Here is a 27,189-nt window from a genome sequence, read left to right as displayed (position 1 = left end):
GTACCCGTTACATCTGTGTATTGACTCTAAGTTTGTTCTTATTAACACGTGTATCGAAAGTTTTTAGCGGTAGTGTATCTACATCGGGAATTGCGATTGTTGTGAAATTATTGTATATATGAAATAATTTTTTATGCGTTTCTCTCGTAACTCGAGCGTCACTTCTTGCGCTGCACTGGTAAATCGCACGAATTGATTTAAATCGCGAAGTGTCCACGTGAAAATGAAAAGTCATAACACTTTTGGATAATGGTTGATTGCAGAGCTTCCGTGTCGGAAGCCGGGGACGAGAAAAGGGAAGGTCCTCTGAAGAAGTACCATGTTGCGAAAACGTTCGCGGATCGGCGGTACAAAGTATCTTCAGCGAGAACGTATTTCTATCTGAACGAAGCATCCTGCGAACGTAACATGGACATATTTATTAGATGCCTCGAATCCGTTGCAGGTGAGTTAGTTTATCTAGATAAAAAGATACCGTTTGCTGGGTCGTCTCAATACACACTAACGACTATATAACAGTCACTCATACCGAAAATCGTCCGTCACTCTCGCTTATGCTTTGGTCACCGTAAAGTACGCTGTGTGCGTTATACACGTTTGTATTTAACCCTTTCGCTCCGGCGGGCGTGTGTATACGCCCTCCAAGAATGACCATTTATGTACAAAGAGCGTGTATATACGCTCTGGGAAAGTGGTCGCTGAGGTACGAAGAGCGTATATTTACGCCCTCGAAGAATGACCATTCACGTACGGAGAGCGTGTATATACGCTCTGGAAAAGTGGTCGCTGAGGTACGAAGAGCGTATATATACGCCCTCGAAGAATGACAATTCACGTACGGAGAGCGTATATATACGCCCTGGAAAAATAGTCGCTGAGGTACCAAGAGCGTATATATACGTTCTGGAAAAGTGGTCGCTGAGGTACGAAGACGTGATCTCATACTTTAAACCGATGGAAAAATATATTTAGTATTATTGTCGAGCAGTAAAGGAAAACTGTTTGTCGAGTTTGCATGAATATGTATGAAGCGGCGTGGCGATGTTTGCATTTAGATGGACTGGAAGCATATACAGGAAATTTCCAAAGTATAACATAAACTGGTTCAAATAGAAATTATAAGAAGAAACAAAAAAATTCTATCTACTTTTTAGTTTGTAAAATAGCACTTCACACAGAATGGTTGATATTTATTATTGATGATACATCGTTAAATAGAGAGTATATTTATTTTTGAATTGTTTTATTAATTTTGTAAGTTTCTTGTATTTTTTTTTTTCTTGTATACGAGAAAATATAACACATCAATTTGATACACTATCTTATTTAATCAGATGTTATTTTCAAACATTTGTACAATCGCAAATAGTTCTTTGTTGAATTATTTCGCTATTTAATTAACCTATCTAAATGACTTCTTATCTTATTTTCTATTTGAATAAATTCTTTTTGAAATAATCTCGCAGAAAGTACCCGGTGATTTTATGTATTAAACGCAAGAAAGTCGGTCATTTTGTTTAAAATTTTTTCGAAATTATTTTTACGAAGAAATCGTGTCAGTTTTTATTTTGCATTCCAAGTAATTTCTATACAGATTTTCTCTAAGGCTATTCATCGACTCTCGAGATAACAGTTATTCTATATTGTGCGTGAAAAACTATTACAAACTGAAACACTAAATATTTCGAATCCAATCAATCTCCAAACCTTTATTTATTACAATTTTTTTGCTTTCGTTTTCTAAAGCCTGTTAGCTAGTTACGTTCAAATCTGTAAATTTACGAACAAAAAGATTTTTATTCCATTACTCGAAAAAAAGTCAATGTTCGCAAACATTCTATCGTTTATTCCGACGAGTGCAAAACGTGTTCAATATTTATATTATAAATTTATATCATAAATTTCTGAACACCCTCTATATGGCTAACAGTATAACATCGAACGTAAAAATTTCCATTTGAAAGCTTCGGAACGACAGAAAATGTTGAACGATGATTAATCAACGAGTTTATTAGCATCAACAAGTATTTCTTTCGGACAACACACGTGGCCATGATTTTTGAGGATCGTGTCTCATAAATTTTCCGTGTGTAGCTAACGTTGTTAATTCTCGAGATTAGTGCTTATCACGAGTAACAGTTCGCCGCTCTTTTACAAATCATTGTTATTCAAATTACACGATTTAGAGGATCGTTGGATATCGAGCGGCAATAAATACGGAAAAACGTTGATCGATTAATCGAATGTTTTGGTTATACGTGGTAAATCGTAGCCGGGTAACAGTTAATTCGGTATTAATGGGAACCGAATTTTTGTCAGGGCATGGGAGCTCGTGTATCCAAGATTAGTATCTACGTATGTGTGCGTGTGTGTACGTGTGCGTGTGTGTGGGAACCGTACGAATCGTATTCTCGAACATTCTAAAACAGCACCAAAACTAGACACTTGGGAGAAAATCACAGCTACGAATTTCGAACAGTTCTGTCGATTGAAATTAAAATTAGCTTAGCGACCACGTCTCTAGAGAACCTGCGATGATCTAAAGCCTAACGACGGGACACCTCGCAACTGAGCAATAATCACGAGCCAAGATAACAAGAAATCTCTACTTTCCTCTATCGTCCTCGTATATTACATACGAAGGGAATTCTCGATCGCGATTATTACGTTTGCAGTTTGACAGTTCCGAACAAAATTTTTAGCTGATAGTCTCCTGAAATTTTGCAAGACAAGAACGCGCGAGTGTACCATCTATAAATATCTCCCCTAGGGAATCTTGTTTTCTGCTAACCGTCCAAATAACGTGACATAACGGTGCTCTGGATAGCCGGAAAAATTAGTAATTCGTTCGAACAATAGAATTCGTTTCTTTTGAAAAGAACTAGTACACGATCCTGTCTCGTTACGATACGGATTGTTTCGAACACGAGTACGATACAACCGGAGAACGATGTATTGGGTTCTTAAACGCTACAGAGACGAACGCCGTGTATTTTTCTCTTAATCGGTATGCAAGTTGAAATATACGTTGACGTATACCTATGGAACAGTGATATTGTCATGCCCTTTTACAGAAGATGAAATGAAAACCCTGAACCTGAAATTCCCTACATTGCCAATTACGAGTAATTTTGAAGTCGATCCCGATCCTGGTAAGCCAAACAATTCCCTCCACGTACTTTGATCCTTTGCTACGTTCTTACCTCGAAGATCAATTATTCCTGGATCGATGTAAATCTTCGTTTCATCGACGTAAATATTCTTTTAATCTTCTTGTATCTTTCCACAGGTGCTTCGATGGGTGTCGGTTTTACCGCCATTAAATTAACAGCTCTTGGCCGCCCGCAGCTTCTGGTAAGTCGATCTCTTTTCGTGTGTCATTGTTATCGATGCATTTAATTTTTAATTAAACGATAGACGTTAACGGTGTAATCTCTTTTCTGATTCAAGTTTCCGTAATTATATTACCGGAGCGCACACGTTCAATTTTCAATATTCGTAATAACGATCGATTTAAGTGAAAATAGAACAGCATTTCAACTCACTTTCCTTGTAAATGCAACAGTGCACCCGTGAAATGCAGTTGCACCTTTGGTTGCGAACTGTCTCAGTTGCACGAGTCGTCTTGTTTATTCGTACGTTTGTAATACTCGGGTATATCGATGAAGTAATCTCAGAATCGATTTCGTCTTTTTTTCGTAACGAGATTGAAACATTTCCAATAAGGAAAGTTACACTTAACTAACGCCTTTGTACAAATGGTTGTGTAATTGTACGCTTTATCGTTTTCAGCTCCAATTATCCGAAGTAATTATGCGCGCACGACAATATATGTCTGATGTTGTTGGCGGTGAAGGTGCTGTCTTGACTCACCATGCCAAACCGGACGATTTCATGAAAAAATTCGAAGAAGCACACATTAAAGATGCGGCCCCAGTGCAAAAGTTTCTTCAAAAAATTCAGTCGGACAAAGAGGGGTAATTTATACCAATCGTCATTGTACAACCCATCACTCATCATCTCCTTTTTTTTTTTTCCGTTAACACATCTCGTGTCACGTGGGTCGCATGTTTACCGGGTTGGATTCCCAGGTTGCCTGATATTTTTGTTATTCCATGCCAACGACAACGTGGAGCGTTGATGGTCACCCCATACAGTGTGAATGGAAAGTTACCGAATATCGACCCGATCCGAAACGTCTCAATAAACAAGTTTTTCTGATTTCAGTGTTATTCACTTGTTCCCGTGGAGTGGTATTCTGGACGAAAATTATGAACTCAGCGAAACGTTCCAAGTACCAGATATTAAAACGGGAAAGATGGTGAGGCTGATGACACAGCTTACATCAAAGGAGGAAGAAATGTTCAGGAACATGATTAGACGTCTGAATAATATAGTTGCGGTACGGATATATAAAAATAAAATAAAAGAAGTATATTAGACATTGTCAGTGTCAGTATTAGCGCTTTCTCGGACCCCTGATGAACCATAGTTACAATGCTAGCGAAACATTGAAATCACTTTTCAAAAGGACACGGCTTACAACTGGAAGCCTCTAACAGTTTCAACTGCATTGTCAGTGCCTTCATGATGCAAAATATTAGATCTGCGGGAAAGTTCTGTCATTTTATAATACGAACAAATAATGGAAGTGATGCAATGTCCATTGGTATCTAGGACTAATTTACCATTTCGTTGGCAATTTATCTGTCCCGTTTGCACAAAACTCTATGTCTTTTAACTGAAAATATTCAGAGGTTGCTCATAATTCTGAGAATCCCTTGTCATTTAAAAAATGTTGCAATTGTTATCTCAATCCTATCAATTATTTCTTAATCCAAGTCTTGAAATTTTCTTTATAGCTGCATGTGGTTGATTCTTGTCACGATGCAAAACAAATTTTGTCGCTGATTGTAAATCTACAATCCTTGAACGCAGTATTTAACTCGTTTAGTTGTTGACAACGAATGGTTTCGTTTTCTTGTAAAAGTTTATAGTATATGGGACCACTTCTGTCACACCATAGACAGTATAGTAATAGTAGACTTCTGTCTACTATTAATGTTGGTTTCCCGAGTTTGCAATAACCGTTTTCCTTGATGTATTATCGACGTATTATCCTACCTGTATCAATTTTTCATCTCCAGTAATCGATCCATCCGAAAATAGCTTTCCAGGTATTTAATAATGGTACAGGCAGTTACGGAATGTTCTCCAAGCATCTCTACATCAATTTTTGGCATAAATGTGCACAGTGACACGGGTGCACTTTATCTCCGTGGATACGTTCTTGAGCAACAATAAACCAGGGAAAATCCCGTACCGATTAGGGGGTTTACCCGTTTATTGCGAGCAGATCGAACATTGTACTATATATATAAAAGAGACAGAACTTTATTGCAGATCTAATATAATATGACCGTTTAGTTCGTTAGCAGAGACAGAATGGCTGACTTCTGTTTCAGGTGGCCGATAAATTAAACGTGCGTATAATGATAGATGCCGAGCAAACGTATTTCCAACCTGCGATTTCACGATTGACGTTGGAAATGATGCGCAAGTACAATACAGATAAGGTAATATTTCATTATCGTAGATACGACATTATCACTTAGTAAATTTTCAGTGAATGATTTCTGAAACCCAATGGTCTACTCCATAGGCTGTGGTGTTTAATACCTACCAGACATACTTACAAGAAGCCTATAATGAGGTGAAAACGGATCTCGAACAAGCTGAACGTCAAAATTTCTATTTCGGGGCTAAACTTGTTCGCGGCGCTTACATTGAGCAGGTAATTTTTCGTTCTAAGTTAAGTTTTATGTATTATACTTACTCTGAATCGATCACAAAGTCCGATCGTCAATGTAGGAGCGCGCAAGAGCGGCAGCCATGGGTTATCCTGATCCAACAAATCCTACGTTCGATGCTACAACTGAGTGCTATCATAAGACACTTATGGAGTGCTTGAGGCGGATGAAACAGTACAAAGATGCAGGCGAGGATCCCAAAAAAATTGGAATTATGGTCGCATCTCATAATGAGGATACAGTACGCTTCGCGATTGAAAAGTATGTAACGGTGAATGTTTTTGTAAAGTTAGTGGTTGTTTCTTGTTCAATTAATTTGAAAGGATAAATTATATTTATGTTAATTTAGAATGAAGGAAATAGGAATCTCACCAGAAGATAAAGTAATCTGCTTCGGACAACTGTTGGGAATGTGTGATTATATAACATTCCCATTAGGTATGAAATTTTGTGTACTTAACGACGTGATTGAAAAATGCGAAAAATATCGTGTACGTTCTAAGATTTGAATGATCATATTACTGTAAATTTCAGGTCAATCTGGATACTCCGCGTATAAATATATTCCCTATGGCCCGGTTAAAGAAGTATTACCGTATCTTTCTCGGCGTGCACAAGAAAACCGAGGCATTCTTAATAAAATCCAGAAAGAGAAACGTCTTTTATTATCTGAAATTTTTAGACGCTTCACGAGCGGGCAGATATTTTACAAGCCGAAGGGAAACTACACTCCCGTCTGAGCAGCTGATTGTTTCATTGCACAGACAGATTTTAAGTATCAAACTTAAGTAGTGATTGTAAATTATTAAAAGACTCTTGTGGTACGCAGAGCAACGCGCGCGTGAGTGTGAATGGAAGTATATGCAGTGTTATTCATTACACAAAGTTGCCTCAGTGTGACGTTATCAAGTGCAAACTGCTCAATATCGCACCATGTGGTAGAACTATGTTCATTGCTCCCTATGTCCGTTATAGAAAACTATCCGGTAAATCGCTTATGATTTTTATAAACAAAAAGCACATTTTATGCTTTGTTAATAAATGCTACATTCAATATTAAATTCACATATAATATTGAACATGCATATTTTTAATAATTTAAAATTTGTTTACAGACCAAAAAGTATCCAAATGATTGAAATCTCATTCAAGACGACCTCTCATATTACTTTTGTTTTCAAAGTTTTACGAGATAAATTAAATTCAATTCATAAATTCTAAATGAAATTCTACCCAAGATGGAATAAATATAGTCCTGTCTGAAACGTACTAGTTGTGTTATTAATATTTTATTTAAGAATCTCTTTGTGCGCACGTGCACGATTATTTATAGTGGACATATTTAAATATTTTTTGACATACGTTCTTTAGTATTTTGTTGAAAAATATAATTTCCATATGAAAATAGACAATTATAAAGTTATGTCCATAGTAAGCTGCATTTAATTAAGTGAAATATACTCGTGTGGAATGAACATTCAGCCCATTTCCATGCTTTATGCGTAGTTACCAAGAACGGATTTAACCAAAGTGATAGTATTGGCAAATACTAGAGAATGCAAGTCATAGTAGAGTCTATTTGGTCCGAATGGAAATGTTTGCACATAATTGAAAAAAATGGCTCTTATACATTTTTAATAAATGAACAAAGTCTTTGAGAGATTGGAAACATTTCGTTAAATTTCTTATATGGAAATATTATATAAGAGTCATTTTTTGTCTGTGTACAATTACTACGCATGTTAAAATGAAAGTTAAGTAATCTTGGGCTGAAACAGTGATAAACTGCGAATTAGGAATTGAAAAAGTACATACTTGTGACACGTTGTATAAGTTTTTAATTCACGTTGCTTCAGCCTAAAGTTGCTTTTTCTTATCGGATAATAATAATCATAAATATACAATGCTATTTAAATGATGCGCCCCATGAATTAATATGGCTACTTTTCCTTTTAAGGATTAAAATTAATTTTAAGAAAATTAATTATCAAAGAAGTTTTATAATTTATAAATAATAAATTCTTTTCAAGTTTTAAGTAAGAGTTTTACGTATTGTACGACAAATCCTGTACTTCTGCTTAGCTGATATATTCATATTGTTCGAAAGGAAAATCTGAATAACATTTGTACAAATTGAATATTAATTGTCTTCTTTTGCGCAATATTTCAACACTTTTATTCATTTGTTGACATGTAATATAATACATTGAGAATGCTACTTTTACTACTAGCAATGAAAATAATTCATACCTTTGGTAGATAATTTCCACGCAGTTGGATAACACTTCGATATTTTCTCGTCAGTATTTTTTAGAGATTAAAATAGAACATCTTTGTTCGGCAGGATTTCTTTTTTTATTAATTAATATTTTAAACTATAAATATACAATTTACATGTGTTGTAAACACCTCCTATTGTTTACATAATATATAAACGTACAATTTTGTATGATCTCCTGTGTTATTATACGATGTAATTACATTCGGAATATGTATGTACTTTGTATTTGCAATTGTCAAAAGAAGTATGTATTTTGTTCTATAGAACAGTCGTTTTGTGAAGGTGTGATTTTTATTGAGATTAAGTTACTCTCTAAATATCATGTTATACTTGCAACCTAAGAAGGAATTTAATCAATGAATAAAGGGGCATTGTTGAAGTTATACAGGCTATAGCTAAATGTTTTTATGTGGCTAATGGTATGTTGAATGTGAGTGATTTAGGTATAATTCTACTTATTATATTTAGTGTTCGACTATTATGTCGATACATTAATTAACTTCTACACGTCTCGTGATGATGACAATAATTTAGGTAGATAATGTTATAAACTTATACGCTATAAGTATAAACTACATGCCATGATGGATTGCATTTGTCATCACCTATGAAGTTAAATTTATAAAAAAAATGACACGAGATTAGTAAATACAAATTAGTAGAAAATAAATATATAGTGATTATATTCGTGCAAAAGTGTACGAGTTAATACAAGATTATAAAGAACGTTCATTACTGCGAACGTGCATTTTACTGCCAGAATAGACTTATACAGAATACTCTTTCTTGGCTCGAATTTTATGACAATTATTTGCCTGTGTGTGAATAATATATTTATGATGAAAGTAGTACAATGGTGTTCAATATGTTCAAAATTCTTTTTAACACTAAATGTTAATAATATTGATTTATTGTGTATGGGATACATGAATGTAATTTAATAATTGAAGAAAGGACGATAATAATATTTTGCTATTTACTTTTTCTTAGATTCAAATTAAAATATGTTTTTAAATTAAACATGTGTCAAAAAAGATATGAAAGTTAATTGAAACATCGATCAATATAAAATAAGATAATATTTATTTTTCACGAAATACAGTTAATATATGCTTTTCCAATACCATTTATAAATCCGTACTCATATACTAGGACACAAACATTTACTTCCACCTTTTAATAAGAAATTGACTCTAACCATGTAAGCTCGTCTCAGTGGTTTAGGAATATTTCTTCCCAGTGAGACCAGAATGAGCAAATTTATTGCTGAAGATTCAAGATTCATTGGAAGTAGTGTTTCTTGTCCTAGCGTTTACAACAATTAACAATATTTTCTTTTGCATGTCATTGACTACTTTTGACCCTTTGCGATCGACAAACACCGTACGAGAGCATAAAGTTTTCTTTGTAAAACGGCCGACATATTATTAAATTACTGTGGTATATACAATCTCTATAAACAATAAATATAAACTGCAGTGCCCGCACAATATTTTGTCTACTAGATAAAAGTAGTGTTGTCATAGTTTTGTGCTTGTACGATGCCCGCCAATTTACAAAGAAAATATGTCTTCGTACGGTTTCTCCTAACCGTAAAAGGTTAAAGCGTTCCTTTTATACTTTTGCTTGTATAGATCTCAATAATATCAATTTCAAAGTTGCAAAATATATTGGTATACATACAAATATGATACTGTCACATGAATTAATTTTACATTGGTTATCTTGGTTTGAACGCATTATCATGAGTTAATATAAATTATCAGTCGTATATCGAAAATTATACAGCAACAAGGAGGGTGACTTTTTATTTCAAAATCCTTTTGTAAAACTTACAAATAGTTTGGCTATTTGTTTTTCATTGATTTTTATAAATCAGGAAATATTTTATATAAATACCTATTCACTAAATTACCATGAAACGTGTTGATTTTCTATTTTGTAACATTATCCAAGATAACATGTATTCATTTGTATTTAAAGTTTCTTATATAGTTACAATTTTCTTTGTCTTAAAATCTATAATAAAATGCAGCTGCATTATTAATATAATGATGCACGTTAACTTTTATACATAAGAATTCTACAGAAAGCAACATTAAATGAATACTTGTGATATGGCAAGGATTGTATTGGAAAATGACGTATTAAAAAATAAAATAAGTACCAATCAGTTTCAGATGTTTTTAAATACTCTGCTTATTTTATGATTATTAAGTACAAGATGAAGTTGATAACGCGTTGTACTTAAATTTCAATTCATTGAGATATAGTTGTAAAAGTAATAAATGACATTTAGATACTAGAGAAAATAGAAGCTGCGCATTTAACAAAAATTTATAACATTCATTTCCTTAACGTTAAGAATTAATTATTGACTTAGATTAATGAATTATTCGATTCCCTTTGAAATTTATAAATCGACGTTTATATTAACGATGTATTATCATCGAAATTGAGTAGTGTCAAATTTTTCTCTTAATGTAAAACGACAAGAATTTTCTTTAAAAAATTAAAAAGAATCATTTGTATGATAAATTCGTAGCTTGCTTATATTTACCACCTTTTCACGTGAATGATAAGCTTTGGTATCGATTGTGTAATAATTATAATTAAACTATGACTATATTTATATTAAATGTCTTATAGTATCAGGTGTACAAGTTTGAAGTGCGGATTACAGACAACAGATGGCGCACCAATGCTGTTTGTGATATACAGATTTGAAATATACGCCATTTTGTTGTGCCATCAATAAGTGTCAGATGGGGGGTGAAAAGTGGATTTATTTCAAAAATTCCAAACGCAAAAAATCATGGGTAGACAATGCTGTGTGTTTGGTGGGACCAGAAGGGTGTGGTTTAATATGAGCTGTTGAAACCTGGTGAAATGGCTCGATGAATGGTTCGTGGCAAATAACGTGTTATCTTGGAAAAAAATCCGCATTCCATTCTTGTACACCTAGTATTTCATTTCGATTCTGTAATACAGGGCAGATGCGATTCCCGATTCCTTTTTCTCGCACGATTAGAATTACTTTGGTTTGAAAGACATCAGGTACATTTCGACGTTTGAACGTCAGTTAATATGATTTGTCAGAGAAGTACTACTATGATTGGTATGTTCGATCTTTAACAATATATATATTCTGCTATCGCTCAGTCTTGTACGATACCGACTTATTAAATCGATCGTACTATAGCGGAACAAGAAGTGGCCCGCAAGAGCATTTACTTTTTGTTGTACGAAGAATTTTTTGTGGTCTCACACGTATGTTCGTTCCATTCAACTTGAAGAAAGACTTGACCAAGCAAATTATATTTAAAAAATAGACTGGGTATATGGATCTTTTAAATTTTTATAACAAAAACTAGAAAATAGAGCACAAGTTTTGTTTGATGTTATATGTAAGAACATTTAAAATATCTATAGCAATTTCTTGTTTTTAATCAATTCCATTTTGGCAGAAAATGGAAATCCAAATAGCCATAAATTTATAGCCATATCCAAATTCCATTGTTCTTTCTGAATAAGATGTTTACTTATTTTTAAATAAATCTGGAAGGAAAAAAAATTTGATAAAAAGTGTTAATAAAAGGAACTCTATCTATATCGGACATTTATTAAATATCTATTATGATAGTTAGAATGTAAACTTTGAGATGAATATTTAGACATTAAAGATTATTTGACAAAAATATTAATGGAATAAGAGTGCAATTAAGTTTCATTAATTCAGAATTGAGATTATTCTTTCATCCCAGTCTAACATTTAAATATGAAAGATATTGAAAATTTAGAAGTTTAGCCTTTAGAGACAGGAACAACTGTATTACCATGAACTTTAGTACTCTTTTTGCGTTCATTTACAGTTGATGGGGAAGGCTGTGGTAGAATATTCTTTGTGGTTGGATTACGATCAACATTACAAGCAAAAGCAACACTATAAGCTCTCCGTCGTGTACATCTCTTTGTTGTAATTGTACTGTGTTCCACAAAAGGTCTTCTACTTCTAGTATGTCTCTTTGTCGTTTTTAAGCTGAATGGAACGAATTTATCTCAATCTCTATAACGAGCTTCTGTCTTGATGCTTGAACCATGATCACTTGTAGCTGGCTTTCCCAGTCACAATGGTGCTAAGCTTTTACCTCGTTTAGCCAGTCTGATTTCTAGCCATATATAAGGAACCACAGACAAGAGTAGCACACAGGCAAGGCCAAGTACACGAAATCGTGTACAGACTAGTCCATGCAAACCAAGAGTAAGAGCAAGACCAAGCCATCTCCAGAAAAGAGATGTTGATAAAGGTCCTTGCCAAGAATTTGGATACAAACCCAATATTAATGCTAAAAAATAAATTATTTTTTTATTATTTATCAAAGAAGGTATCAAAATGCTGATTGACTGTATTTGAATCAGTAGTACAGAATAAGAAAATAATAAGTTTTTTAAATTAGCAAGAAAATTGAAAATTGAAAATTGAAAATATTATAATTATTTAAAGAAGATTTCGTTTCATTTATGAAGACATTGTTATCTAATGTAGATCAATTAATGTATAAAAATATGTGAAAATATTAAGATTATTTTAAGTATAAATAATGTGTATGCAACTCACTATATATTAGAGTTTCCCAAATGGAATTGCAAACTCCCCAGGCAGCAGATATAACATGAAAAAGTGCTGGATCATCGCCAGATGGTCTCCATGTGATCAAAACCAGCAGTAAACATGCGTGGAATACAAATCCAACAACTTATAAAGAAAATGCAATGATTATTTATTAAAATTGAAAATTCACTGTACTAAAACTGAAACGTTTATTAAAAGTTACTCACCTACAACAAAGTATCTTTTAATGTGCCTTAACAACATTGAGAGGGTTACACCAGCAAGGGCTTGCAAAGATGCCAAACTTAGAAAGCTGAGAGTTACCGTGCCAGCTCCACCCAGAGCACAAACTACATATGCCTTTTAAAAAACATTAATTAACATTAATTGTTTATTACCCTGTAGAATTTTAGATAGATTTAATTCTAGATACTCACTTCTATAAAATCAGCGTAGATAAATCCCTGTTCAAGTCCAATAAAAAGTGTTAATGGTGCAGCTAGTTGTAGCTTAGGATCTTGAAATGCAGATTTTACAGATGCAAGTATGTTTTGGGTACTGTGTTTTTCATTTACATTCTGTGGTTCCTTCATTCTAGAGTCAAGAAAAGCACAGGATATACTTAAGCCTAAGACAGCAAGACCAAGCCATATGCTGACCAATATTTTTGATGTTCCAGACGATAGTGGTATATTAATTGTGCCATTATAAAGATAAATTTCTTCTGGACAATACTCTGCTCCACAAATGTCATTTATTTCATTGTTCATTGTACTAAGAGGCATTGAATTTGTTAGTTTTACAAGTATGGCAGCGATTAGACAACCTAGAAGAAACAAATTGTAACAGTATTTAATTTTATGAATGCCATAAAGATAATAATAACATACTATACGTACTATAACAATAATTAGATAAATTATTAGCGTTACTTCCTTAAAATAATATGAATTATATTAATTTTTGGTAATTAAATGAAATTATGGTTGAATAGATTTATTATGCATGTAAAGTTTAATGATTTTTAGCTTTATTTAAAACTAATAAAGTGTGTTAAAATTAAAATTTTCATACCCAATGCGAGACCTATGTCTTCTGCTAATCTGATTCCCCGATTAAGTCTTCTTAGAAGGCACTCCCGTCTTGTTTCATCAGGATCCTCAGGATCAACGCACACTAGAGCTAGACTAGTTGCTGAAGCATTTACATGTGAAACCCGTGCTATGAAACTTGGTGTAACACAAGCACCCAACATTGCATAACTGGGCAACAGTATATACCTGTTAAAACAAGAATATAAAATATGATTATAAATACGTTTTATCATTTTTTCTAAGTACATTTCTTACAATTGCCTACCATTTTGGATAAAGGTGTACACCGACAAAAACTGTTGTAGCCATGTGACTGGTGCTTATCGCAAGATTTGTTCCAAGTCTCTGCACGAGGATCGGTGCAAAACAACTGGTAATCGTCGCGGTTGCGTAAAGAAGAGCGAGAAGCATCGGTCCCAAATGAGGATTGAAGGTACCAAGACCAGCCTGTAGTGGGAACATCGGTAACGTGGCGGCGGAGCAGCTTGCGTGCCCTAAGAGTAGAGCTGCGCAATGCCTCAAGATTGCCCTTTTCGGTGGCCGAGGACCGGAAGGTGCTGCTCTCACGGCCGCTATTAAACGACGCACGGATGATGCTCCAGCCGAAGAATTCATTGAGTCTCGTCGACGCCAAGATAAGGCAGATGTTCTCGTTGAACGACAGGAGATGGGCGAATAAGCTGCCATGTGCTACGAAACAAAATTTTCGGTTTGAGCATATTTGACCAGGTTTGATCATGTTTTATCAAACGATCCGGCTCTTTACGGTAGTTCTATACTTAAAACATTGTGTACTCCTCGGTGAGCATCACTGGTTAGTTCTTTGTTTTCTTTGATTTACGCTTTATGTATTTTATAATTCAATTTTAGTCTTTCGACGGTTGAACAATAGTTAAAAATGGAAAATTTATTAATTTTGATTAACCCTTATAATATTAATAGCGACTACAGTCACTGTTTCTCGACTACGTTACCAGGATATCCTCATATTGGGTTGTTCGGAAAGTAATTTTGTTTTCCAAAATGGTGAATATATAATTTACTAAAATGTTTACACACTCCAAAAAAATCGTGTTTCATTTTCACCAAAAAAGAAAAAAAAAACCGAAACGACTTTCCGAACAACCTGATACATATAAGTGTGCATTTGTGCATCGTATCGAGTCGCGTTACTTGTTCGATTATCTGATTGTCATCGTACTTCTAGCATAGCATCGTTATCCCACAACGTATGGTGGTGACCACTGCTTCTAGCGCGTCTATGAGTATGTGCTAACGGTGGAGGCTGAGCTGGCAGTCTAATAGGGCCTAGACCACCAATCGGTGCTGGTCTGTAAGCAGGGCTCTCGAGTTTGTCCTTGGACAACTCGTGAAGATTCGGCAGCGAACCCATGATTAGGTTTCTTGCTATCCTTCTTGTTTCTTTTATTGGATATTTCCCCTTACAGTCGTTCGAACATCTTGCTGATTCTGATCGGAATCATTACCAAGGGAATGTGCGGTCGTTACCATCGTTGTAACTCACGTGTTCTTCGACTCTCCATTCGTTCATCTGGTTATCTGTACCTGCAACAAACGAAATCTTGTTTAAGCGTGTAAAATGTATTTCAACGAACACAAAATCATGTCTTCCCGCCTAATTTACGTTACCCGTTCGAAACGTGGTATTACCGAAAAAATTGGTCCGTCAAGATTACATTCTTTGTACGTGTATCGCATCATGCACGATCTCCATTTGTATACTCTGAGAGCTTCTTTATTTGTTCGAAGGACACTGAATATGTTTTTCAGTTTGTGCTTTTCTATTTCTTAAACGCAAGGTGAAGTGTTCCACACTTTGGAAATAAGAAATAAATATAAGAATAAAAATTTTCATTAGTGGATGAGTTTTTTCTACGTTGGACGAGAGTTGGACCGCAAGTACCTAGATCGTGCTCTTTCGTTGTTGGTCTATCTCGCTCAGAGTCTCGCTGTATCTCGTTTATTCTCCTCGTAGGACGGTACGTGCAAGGATAAACTTCAGCTCGAGACACAAAAAAAAAAAGGTCAATGCCTAGAAAAAAACTCACCACTCTTCCCATGTGTATGTAAACAAGCGAACTTGATTCGGTTTCTTGCAAAAAGAAGTTGCCGTAGTTGAGAAACGTGGGAAATCGGTCGGTCGTTTTAGCGTAGGTTAATCGCGTAGAAGATTATTATTATAGCAATTGTGTGGAAAAACGGTGTCTGGAACAACACCTTACGCGTCTGTTTTTTTTTTTTTTTTTTATAATTGTTCAATTCCATAGCAGATGGTGACTTACAACGAGTATCACGAACACAGGCCCGTTTCGATTTCCGATCGGTGAGGTGTGTGATTGTTTGCACAACGTGATCGGTGATACGAGCAATTATTTCTCAGGTGAGCTATTCGAGATTTGAACAGTGCACCCAGAAGATCGGACCTCTAAATTTTCAATATTTATATAATAGAAAAAATTAAATTAACACAAATTTTTCTATTTCTATCGTCATAAGGACGATAATTATTTTTGGACACACCGTACGTTAAAGTTTTGTAAATTTATTTAAATTTCTACACAAAATTTGGCACAGTGCAGTCCCTCGATTATTAGATCTAATAAGAGAAAAAGGTTGGTCGTATAATCGAGGAACTACCGTATTGATATTTCTTTACTTGAAAATTTAATCTCTAAACGATCCTACGATGATTTTATTGCACAACGTGTGAAGTACGAAGATGTGAAACAGACCCAACCTTAACCGTGCTAAGGTTAATAATAATTATGCACACCGATCGATCGATCGACAGAGGAGGACCAATTGCGTGGTTAACATTCCCTCGATTTAAATCTCCTAGAATTTTATTCACGAAACCATTTTAAGATTCTCGTTTGTAACACTCTCGTTGATATTGTGAAAATACTTTTCGATACGTTGACCGTTGTGGTGGTCACCAGTGACCGGCGCTTAAAACGTTTTTCAAAAAAAAAGAAAAAAAAAAAAAAATACATATTCCGTTTAATTGTCTAAAGAAAGTTCACCGATGTAAAAAAAAAGAAAATAAAAAAAATTTGTTATTTTTAGCGACACAATGATATTGTTTTACATATATGCAAAATTCTTTAATGTGTGACTTAATGGGAGACGGTTGAATTTTCACGATATTCTTAAATATGGGAAACCGGTGTGTGAGTCGTGTCGGGAATATTTATTTGTACTTTTCAATGAAAAGAGAAACGCAATCGAAAAGCAAACATTAATATCTTGGTACGATACGAAGATTTTATTTAAAATAACTTGTAACTTTATCGAGTCGAATGTGCACCGTTTTGTCCGATGACCTTGGCCCATCTTTCGGGTAGCTGCACAATACCTTGCATAAAAAAAAAGGTTCCTTGCTTACGAAGAATAGATCCAGGTGACTTTTCAGCTCTTCCAAGGACCAGAATTTTTCAATGAAAGGAACAGATGGTAATCAGATGGGACAAGGTTGGGGAATAGAGCTAGCGAGGGACAATGATAGGTTGCTCGATAAGTTTTGTCGTTACGAATAAAAAATGGAGCCATTAGGTTCGTCACGAATGGCATTCCGCGCTTCAGACCGAAAACCGAAGGTATCCGCTACAAAACGGCGAGCAGCTCTTAACGTTTTTTTTTTTTCAGCGTTACTCTACGGGAGTCTTGCATAATTTAATTGGCAATCCTAAGAGTGCACTCGCGCGTCCAATTATGCGAAGAATAAAAAAAAAAAACGAAGATAAAAATCCGCTAGTCACCTGCAAAACCTTGAACGAGAACACGCGGCGAAGGAACTGTTAGTATAATGAACGTACCGGCAGTGGCCTTGATATCGGTTCGCAGAAAGGATTTCGACCAATCGTGATGGCGCATCAATCGGCAGTCAGTTGTATCGGGTATGTAAATCGATGCAAATCTCCTCGTTCGACGGATCCGACTTTGGTCCGCGGCTGTAAATGCGATCTATAACGCGAGCTTCCGTCTCCAAACGAGTTCACTTCGTAGAAAATTCCAGTAATGGCGGGTATACTACGATTGGCACACCGTTGCGTAATCCGAAACGATTTTAATTCGAGCACTTGTTCCGTGATATACAGTTGCTCGCGAAAGTGTTCGAACAGTTGCTAACGAAATGCAGCGTGGTCGGTGAAAGACGATATAAAATGAAAATAACTTTCCTCTCGAGCACGTGTTTCCTTAATTCTTTACTCAGAAATATAATTAATGGATTCTTTTTTTCTTTATCTCTTTAATTGACCACCAAATAAAACAGATTAAAAATCAAACCCTTCAGGCTTTCAGTGGCCACTCTGTATCGAATAATAGAAACGTGTTAAAATCGAGTTTCGAGGGTGATATTATTGTAATCATTGTAAGATACAACTATGAAGAATTTGTACAGAGTGATTCAGAAATAGACAACCATGATTCTGGGGGTGAATCTACGCAGCGAGATGAGTGAAAGATTTCCTAGGAACTTATGTTGTATACAGACAGGGTGAATGGAAAATTGGGGAATACCTTCCCCTGTTAGCCTTGCACAATTTTATTTTAATGCCATTATTTTTTGCGAACATGTACGATACAGTCGTTAATTTTAATATTCGAATACCATGCATTTTCGATTACAAGTATGTTTTACTCAAGTGAACGTTTAAACATTTTACGATCGCGAAACGAACATTCTTTTGATAGTTTTTTTTACGTTTTTTATTTCGATATTCTTATTCAAACCGGATTTTAAATATAATAGGCTGTTCGATAAAACTTATCGAGCAACCTAGTATTTTATTAAAAAATTTTGAATATCTCTCGAAATATTAAATGTTCGCACATCATCCTTGATACTTTTGTACGCAGAATTCCAAGAATTGATCCACGTTTTTCAGTTTCGGAAAAGTTTCCAGTTCGATCATACGTACGATATTTCTCGAACTTAAAACAACCCTGACTCCCATGTGGGTCAATGGACTGAACGTTTTTAGGGGAATGTGATACCATCGATAAATAGAAAGTGGACAACGTCCTGTTATTTTTGCTTAATGATACACTCGATACGATTCGCAATTCCTTCTAGAAATGACGTTTCGTTCTCTCTACGACACTTGAAATATAATGGAATGTTAACAGAATGTGTTCGAGACTCGTAGGAATATTTGAAAAAATAGTAACAATTCTTAGATTATATACCACTGTTTTCATAAGGAACAGTTTTCTTTTTTTATCACTACCCTATTAAACTGTACAATTTCTCCTTTGAAGACATTTGGTAAATCGAATTATGTTTCTTAGGTCATTATAGTAGGAAGAATACTTCGTATAAGTAGAAACGAAACCTGAATAATTATAGCTCAAGTTACGGTACTTTTCTGTCCAATTAATTCATCAAATATTTCGTATGGCAATACCAATCGATGATTCTGTGTATTAGAAGGATTTCACGATTCTTGTAATTTATCTTTCGTTCGGTACTCTATTTAACGCGTTGGATTGACGCCAGATACGTAATAACTCGTTTCTTAGAGTAAATATTCAGATCTTTAAATCATACTAATTTTTAATTTTTCCTTCGAACGCCCATTTATCACTAATGTAATAAATAACAGATACATCAACAGGTTTTTGCACTATTATATTTAACGTACATGCAAAATGGAATATTTACTGTATGCTCGGTAAAATAAGAATATATTTGCATATACTGCATTGTATAGATGCAACGAACGTGTTCTAACTTCCGATTGGTCGACTGTGCATCACCGATCCGATTCTACTAATCAGTAGTATAGGCACTCCTATGTACGATTTATTGCATTTGCAGTAGTGTGAACAAGTTTGTTTGCGTTGGATGTAGGTAACTGATTCTCTTTTATTTCCTGTATATTGTTCTTTTTATCGTATACATTCCACGAGATAGAAGTGAACCCTAAATTCTGTAAATTTTCTAGTTCATTTTTGTCTCCGGTACTACTACAATATCAATATCAATTCATTTCGAACAAACCGAATATTATATTTAGAAATTCATAATATTTCTCTTGGTAATCATTCAAATGTATTTTCAGCAAAACATTCTATGCCTTACTATTTTCTATTTCGTGTTTAAGGAACAGAAAACATTTAACAGAAGATAGTAATTTTATTTATCTAAGCATGGAATAGAGCGTTGCTTTACGTAAATTTGATTGAAAATATTAAATACCATTTGTCCAGCGTGTAGAACACCGAATTAAACGGTGTTCCTAAATAGTATTTTCGTATAGTTGTATCTCATGTTATATAATTTTAATCGAATTTAATTTGAAACAACAAATTGAGGAACATTGACATTTTATCGAGAATTGAACTGTCTTCGACTCGCACGAGGTTTGAGAACAAGCTTACTTGTTGACAGCTGTGGTGTACCATCGACCAATATTTGCCATGGTTCTTTGCAGGGTAACAAAGTAACAGCTGGGCTGTCGGAATCATCGTCGAATCATCACGATCGTACAGACCCGAACACTAAATATCGGCATTTTACGCGCAATAACGAAAGATTGAACGTACGGTACACTACTTTCAGGGACACATACACAAACACGCGCACTTTGATTTTTCAATTTTCCACCATAGAGAAATACACGCGAACGATCGCGACAGTTGCAAAGTCGAAAAGTTTCAAGTGTTCAAAGGAGTCGCGGAGAAACATTTGTGCGATGTTTCCCTTTCAAAACATCGTTGAATACATCTGCGTCACTGTCACCAATACATATGGTAAACATACATCCATATATACATACATATATCGTATGTACACACACGCGCGTATACATATCTATATATATATATATATACACATGTATATGTATGTACGTATCGATACGTGTGTATATATTTAGATCACTTGTATCTTCATCGTGTATCGTTATAGTGATCGATAACCACGTTTAACGGGAAACCGCAGAAGCAACCGAACAGACACACGCAGCGAATTGGCAGGAAAACCGATATGTCGGCGATTCCGTATTTAAATATTTTTTCTCACTTACAAGTGAAAGCCGGCTCTCGAATTTTCGATCATTATGGGGCTCCTATGGTTCGGTTCACACCGGACCGACGATATTCACAATCTTCTCCTCTCTGCCTCATTAGCGTAAAAAGCAGCGTTCTTCGAGCGTTGCTCGGCTGAGAATTTCTACGTGAATTCCAAACGAGATTTCCCCGAACTGTTGCAGCCGGGATGCTGGGTGCATTCGAGCAATCGATGAATCCCACCGGCGAACCGAATTGTTTAAAAACAAACTGCCGAGACGTCTTCGAGAGACACAAAGAGGTTGCGGTGTCCGTCCCAGGCCCAACGAAAGTACAACACGAAGCGCGACTTTTCCCTCGGTTGGACTCGGCCTTGCTCGCCATCGTTCGTTCTCCCTTAGTTCCACTCCTCTTGATATGGTCGATAACAGGGAGAGTGCGTACTGCATCCTCATTCCTCGATTTCTACGAATCTTGAGCGCACGCAAGCGGAATGAATGCGAGAGGAATTCGCGTTTGTTTTAGAACGTTGAGATTCACAGAGATAGGAAGAGGCCGAGCGTGAAACGATCTTAACGGTTCAGGCATTGAGATCCCGATGGAGTGGGTAATAGATTTCGCGAGGCTCTCGGGAAAGTTTCACGAATTCCACCGATTTTAATTATTCGGATACAAGGTACCGAATGTCCGTTTTCTCGTCAGAGGTTAATACACGAGGAGCACTTCTCGACGCTGGACAAATTCCGTTCGTGACAACCTGAACATTCTCGCAGTAGAAAGGTGGGAGGTGGTAGTGCTTGCGTGGTATACAATGTTAATACCGATTATATATATCGATTGTATGCGAATCTTCGTGTTTTCGTACACGATTAATCGTGTCGTAGCGATTTAATCACTATTTCCGCGACACGCGCGCGGAAACGTGATCTTCGAATGGAACCGATTCTCTCATAAATATGTATTTCTAAAATCGTTACGAAAGCTAATTTTATTTTTAAAAGGGCGAAACACGCGACATTATGATATTTTATTTTATTTTCCCTTATATTATTATATCTTTGAAAAAAATCTAGGAAGCTTCTTCTTTCCGGGAAAAAAGGTACAACATCTACACGCTACATTGTTTTTTTTTTACTTTGGGAAGATCCTGCTCGTTGCTCTCGCTTCTTGGGATTAGGGAGATGCTATCCTTGGGATATACGTCCTTCTTTGTGTATATTTCATTACAAAAACTGTGTCATACTTGTATATTTTTGGAAATAATACAAGACGAAGTACAAAAAGGACGAATAATTTAGGAATACGTGGTGTCGAAAAAGAAATAAATAATACATACGCAATTATTGAATACAATTACGTAAATCGACCTTGACGAAGATAAGCTGGAATAAAAACGGGTACTTATTTTAAGACAAAACAAAAATTCAAAAAACTCTTGGAACGTTTCTGAATCGTTTGGTCAAACTTTATTAGTTTATTCTAGTAACATCGATGAAAGCATCTCATACACACGTATGTATACGTAGGCAGACGAGTGTTGAGAGCTAGTGAACTGTAACCGAAATGGGAATGTAAACACTCGTCTGCATTTTTCTCACCGACGGACAGTACAGTCGTCGAATATTCGCTCGAATGATTAAGAAAATGCGCGCGTGTCATTTCTCTATGGGTATTGTTGAAGGCTGAGCTACTACGCTGTATATGATCAGTAGTTGTGGATGCATATTGAAAACAATGAAAATTGGGGCAGTTTCCTCATTATGTAACGCCTACAGGACCGAATGCAGTAATCCTGTGGGAAGATTATGAAAGAAGATGGCACAGAGAGCTCTTTGTTCGAGGAAACTGTTCTGTAACATTGCCACGGGTCTTTTCTCTGTGTGTGGGCTTACGATGCGTCAAGTGCTATTAAGAGTACAACCGGACGCTTTCTTGGAGGAAGTCAGTCAATATTTTTCAGCCATACTCGAGTCTTTAAAAACGTAGACAATTTCTGAATGCTCCGACGCAACATGTGTTTGGCATGATTTTCGTCGCGAGAATGGATCCAATTCAAGCAGTCTTGCGAGGAATGTACAAAAATTGTTTTTTCTTTTTTTTTTTTTTGTTTCGACGACTCGCGAACGATTGAATTATCGTCGATGGTCGGTCGTAGATCGCGCCAGGGATCGCTCGGTAGGAATAATTTTGTAATACCATGATGGAGGGAAAACGTGATAGCTCGACAGATAGTTCTGTATACGTAAATTGTTGTGGCACAGCGTCACTATGGTGGGGTGCTTCGCAACGATAACTGTCACCGATCCTCCGATAAATTCACCCTCCAATTGTCAGAGGGTGACAATCGTTAACCAGCTGAAGGCATCGCTGTGTTATCATTTGTTGTCGGAGTTGGTGAAGTGGTAGTTCCTGTAACTGCCTATGAGAAGTGGAGCAGGGGTTCCCAAACTTTTTCAACTACGTATCCATGTAACACTGTTAATATACCACCGATGAGTTTCAACTTCGGGACGTTAATATGCGAATCGCCTAATTTCGTAAATATGCACTTACATCCTTGTTCGTATCTTTATGCATATTTTTTTGTATTCGTGTACTAAATAACGTTTTTTTTTTCCATCAATTGTTCTCTATATAAGAAAGTACGTATTGTCCTATTTAACTCTTGCTACATTTTCAACATCGCAGTGTCATAATTGACATAATCTGGAATCGAAGCATCCACGATACGTTGACCTTCATATTATCCGAGGATCTCCTTTTATAAAATCATAATTCAATTTGTTTACGTCGTTCTAGAAGAGTTCTGATAAACATCGGAACATCATTGTGATTTTATGCACATTAAATAACGATTTTATAAGAATAGCTCATTCAGGTCATACGAAGGTGAACATATAAGCGAGTGTTTACTGGACAAACCCTATCGAAAAGACTGCCAGTGACCCTATAGTCTAGTTAATTAAAGAATCAGCTTGGATAACCCTCACTACTCATCCAGAATTCTATTTTAACTCTATTGAGGACGACTAGCGACGGATTCAAATATACCACAAGTAATATCGATACAATTTATCCTACTTTTAGGATCTTAAATACGTAGAATGTAATTTGAAATGTTATAGAAATAGTGGAATGTCAATTAACGGTAAACTATTCGTACGATTCGAAGGGACGAAAATTAATCGACAAATTGACATTGTAGTTTGTAAAAAATTTCTTTCCGCAATAAATCTTCCACTTCCTTGTCTTTATTAAGGGTGTACGCGTACACTGTATCAATTATAGACTCTTTGTCTATTTTCGTGAGCGTTGTATATCTAAATGTCTAAATACTTCGTTTCTGTCTTTCTGGATCACCGTGTATGCGATAAGAACGGCGAAACAATTACAAGTGAACTCGTCGTGGAGACGGAAATAGACGAAAGCGATCAAAAAATGTTCACGCACGCTTAACTTTTAGCGATTGTTCCCCTCCGAAAGTTCCCTTTCGATTCAGCACCTCAATGCCACTTACAATTTCCGTTAAAAAGGTGCGGTAGCGTGCAGAGTTGTACCCGGATATCTATACTTCGTGTTTTGTAAATCTCCAACGGACTGGAAATTTGTTTGTCTGTGAGATATTTAAAGGTGGATCCACATTTGCAGTCAGGGTTACCATAGCTGGATCATGAAGAAAGAGTACACGAAATACTGTACAAAAGATATTGATTAAGGGCAGGGAAGACGAGAGGAGAGAGTATCGTTGTGTCTTAAAATTGAAAGATTCGAAAGATGAAAATCTTCAATTAGTATTATTAAAAAATTCAAATTGAAGTGATCTGCGTAAATTTGATTTCAAATGCAAATAAGAAGTAACTGTTTGAAATAATTTATTTCAGATTTTTTAAATAAAGTCATTTCAAATAATCTGGTATTTCGGAAGTACTCAGGTTTGACAAGGCATGTACTGTGCAGAGATGACTAGTTGGCTAGGGACTTGATTGGTTGACGCGTAATGGCGACATCTCTACTCGCACGCATTATTGTTATTGGCTGAATCGGTCACATCGACACGTCTGTCACACGAGGGAGAACATATCGAGCTAGTGTGAGATAGAGCAATACCGAACGATGAGTTCGACGCATTGGCGTAGGTATCTAAGCTCAATAACTTGCACGAAATAGTATTACGATTAAATATAATTTTGATTTTCCATTACCCTACAAATCTTCCAACGAGCTCCTATTGTCTTCGCTGTCTTTGGAATTTATGTCTTTCATTAGGGTGTTCGATAAGTTTTGTCGTTTTTTCCATTGTAAAAAAATATTACGACACTTCAACGTTCGAACAACTGTAAATATACGAACGAGTCGACGGATCTACATGAAACTTCAGGCATGGCTCCATTTCTTATCGAACGACGAAACTTATCGAGCAACCTATTACTTTTACCCTATGCAACCCTTGCCTTTGTGTTTGCGAGACAGGTAACGCGTGTCTTTAAGTATTTGTAAAGAGAGATGGAGCCAAGTAATATAGTGGGGAGATAGCCTTTACCGGCTGGTTGATCATGATCTAACTATAGCAAACCGAGGATGAAGCGCAGCAAGTTATTCTCGATGATCAATTAAGATTTATATTAAATATTATGTTATTAAGTAGAACAAACAGTTCTAAAGAAGAAAGATTTTTATATTTTTTAATTGGATCAGTCAAGAAAAATATCTACAGGGTATTTCTGAAAGGTCTTATCGAACTTGAAGTTATACCTTACCGGTCATAACGATGATAAGATATTATACGAGATCATAGGCTTGTTGCTTTTTCTATACATTAATTTGTATACAATACGCTGTATTATTTAATGTGTATACGTTACAATGACTCCGTTAGTTTGTGTCTATTCTGCTCAAGTTGTATTATTAAAATCGCTTTGTCACGGTAACATAATCCAAGGAGAGCCGACAAACTATTTATTACCTATCACGTTGTTAAACAACTGACATGAGAAATGTATTTATGTGTGTCAATGTTACAGCGACAATACAACGAGTGCAACGAGTGCAACGAGTGCAACCATACATGTCTTTTCAAAGGCAAGTTCATTAGCCTCAGTCTCGGATATCAAGCTGTTTCCTCTCGCTGAGAAGTTAATTGTCATTCTCCAAGGACTGTTAATTTGTAATAATAAGAGTTTACACACGGTTTAAATCTCACGAATAAATTCTGTTACTTCAATCGAGGACCAAAATATCGTATATGGTTAAATTAGTGGCTTTATTAGTTAGAATACTCGTAATAATACGAATACACACGTTGTTAAAAATAAAAAAAAATATTTGCGAAAAAGATAATTTTTTTTCGCTGGTTTTGGTATCCCTGGGCATACGAAGTACGGTCTCGAGGTGAACTCCTCCACCACTGGTGATTGTGCAAGCTTAATTGAAGGCAGAAATCACAGATATGCATCCAATGTATGCCGAATGCAATGCAGGTTTGCATTGAAATGGAAGATGATATGTTTGAGTAATTGCTGGAAAGATATGTGGGTAATGAGGTGATCAAACATAAATTAACTAGGTATTCACTTGGAAATAAGAAAATATAAGTTACAAGTTTATACAAACCTGTCTTGTTCTTTTTCAGTGCAAAAAATCTATTATTAAAACAGTATTACATGTAATACAATTGTAGAGCATTCGAGTAACGAAGGCTTGTGCTGTATTCATTAAGGAAATACGAATATCTGGAATACATTTTAAGGTAAAATAATAAATTCTTCCACGAATATTCAAGACCTTAAGCATTTATTAAAATTGGTCGATGATTATATCTTCAATTTATATCAAATTTATATTACATTTGTTCATTTTATACGATCAGTTTGATCGTCATCGAATTATAATTCTAATACAAACTTTCATTATTGTTGACGTATCGATCGTATTCCAGCCCCTGTCACTCTTTCATTTAAAAGATTTCTATTCCCCAAAAATTCGACGTGTAATTGAATTAAAATTGTTTCAATTTTAAATTAAAATTATTTTAATTCAATACGCTACGATCCGTTTAGTCACTAACAGTATCGTTTTAAATCGGTGCTCCGAATTTTTCGATTCGAAAAATGGTTGAAAGTATACACTGAATTTAAGTCAAATAAAAATTCACTTAACCATACATTACGTGTCTCGATGAATAAAAAAACCAACAAATTCTTTTCGAGCAGTACAAACGGCATTATTCTTCAATCCTTTCACATTTCTAGATTCGTTTCCAGAATTGTGAAAAATTTCTCTACGATCCACCGTTGAGGATAAACAAATTGCGTCAATGGTCGCGCGGTCGAAATACAATCGTTTTTTATAGTTTACGGA

At 35.5% G+C, this 27,189-nt stretch overlaps 2 protein-coding genes and 1 long non-coding RNA gene across 6 annotated transcripts in view; 2 read left to right on the top strand and 1 right to left on the bottom strand.

Annotated features, from left to right (window-relative positions):
- Nucleotides 1-9,944, top strand: part of Slga (proline dehydrogenase slgA) — a 42,721-nt gene extending 32,777 nt beyond the window's left edge. The window contains exons 3-12 of one of the 2 annotated variants that reach the window (XR_012993958.1): nt 264-445; nt 3,290-3,354; nt 3,793-3,977; nt 4,228-4,402; nt 5,466-5,576; nt 5,663-5,794; nt 5,872-6,071; nt 6,160-6,248; nt 6,345-6,796; nt 6,926-9,944. Coding sequence is in view for 1 of the 2 variants with exons in the window: in XM_076325755.1 (XP_076181870.1) it covers nt 264-445; nt 3,290-3,354; nt 3,793-3,977; nt 4,228-4,402; nt 5,466-5,576; nt 5,663-5,794; nt 5,872-6,071; nt 6,160-6,248; nt 6,345-6,550 (1,345 nt within the window). In the remaining variant the exon portion in view is untranslated. Of the gene's footprint in view, nt 1-263; nt 446-3,289; nt 3,355-3,792; nt 3,978-4,227; nt 4,403-5,465; nt 5,577-5,662; nt 5,795-5,871; nt 6,072-6,159; nt 6,249-6,344 lie in introns of both variants that reach the window. The other variant, XM_076325755.1, reaches the window with a different exon arrangement.
- A 117-nt stretch (nt 9,945-10,061) lies between these two features.
- Nucleotides 10,062-21,515, bottom strand: LOC143154016 (UNC93-like protein). 3 transcript variants are annotated; one of them, XM_076325756.1, is made up of 8 exons: nt 20,850-21,515; nt 14,999-15,363; nt 14,063-14,487; nt 13,778-13,983; nt 13,141-13,529; nt 12,931-13,063; nt 12,710-12,847; nt 10,062-12,437 (listed from the first exon to the last, which is right to left on the bottom strand). In XM_076325756.1, the coding sequence occupies exons 2-8, from the start codon at nt 15,188-15,190 to the stop codon at nt 12,217-12,219; spliced, it is 1,704 nt and encodes a 567-aa protein (XP_076181871.1). In that variant the 5' UTR covers nt 15,191-15,363; nt 20,850-21,515; the 3' UTR covers nt 10,062-12,216. The 3 variants fall into 3 exon arrangements, with proteins under 3 accessions (XP_076181871.1, XP_076181872.1, XP_076181873.1); XM_076325757.1 differs by lacking the exon at nt 20,850-21,515 and adding an exon at nt 20,203-20,703; XM_076325758.1 differs by lacking the exon at nt 20,850-21,515 and adding an exon at nt 17,634-17,978.
- LOC143154018 (uncharacterized) lies at nt 10,731-26,761 on the top strand. Its single transcript, XR_012993960.1, has 2 exons — nt 10,731-17,714; nt 25,854-26,761. It is a non-coding gene; the product is annotated as an uncharacterized LOC143154018 (long non-coding RNA).
- The last annotated feature ends 428 nt before the right edge of the window (nt 26,762-27,189 follow it).

This window comes from Ptiloglossa arizonensis, chromosome 13, assembly GCF_051014685.1.
Source record: "Ptiloglossa arizonensis isolate GNS036 chromosome 13, iyPtiAriz1_principal, whole genome shotgun sequence".
Classification (NCBI taxonomy): domain Eukaryota; kingdom Metazoa; phylum Arthropoda; class Insecta; order Hymenoptera; family Colletidae; genus Ptiloglossa; species Ptiloglossa arizonensis.
The sequence above is the reverse complement of the archived record's forward strand: the minus strand, read 5'-3'. Positions and strand labels throughout refer to the sequence as shown.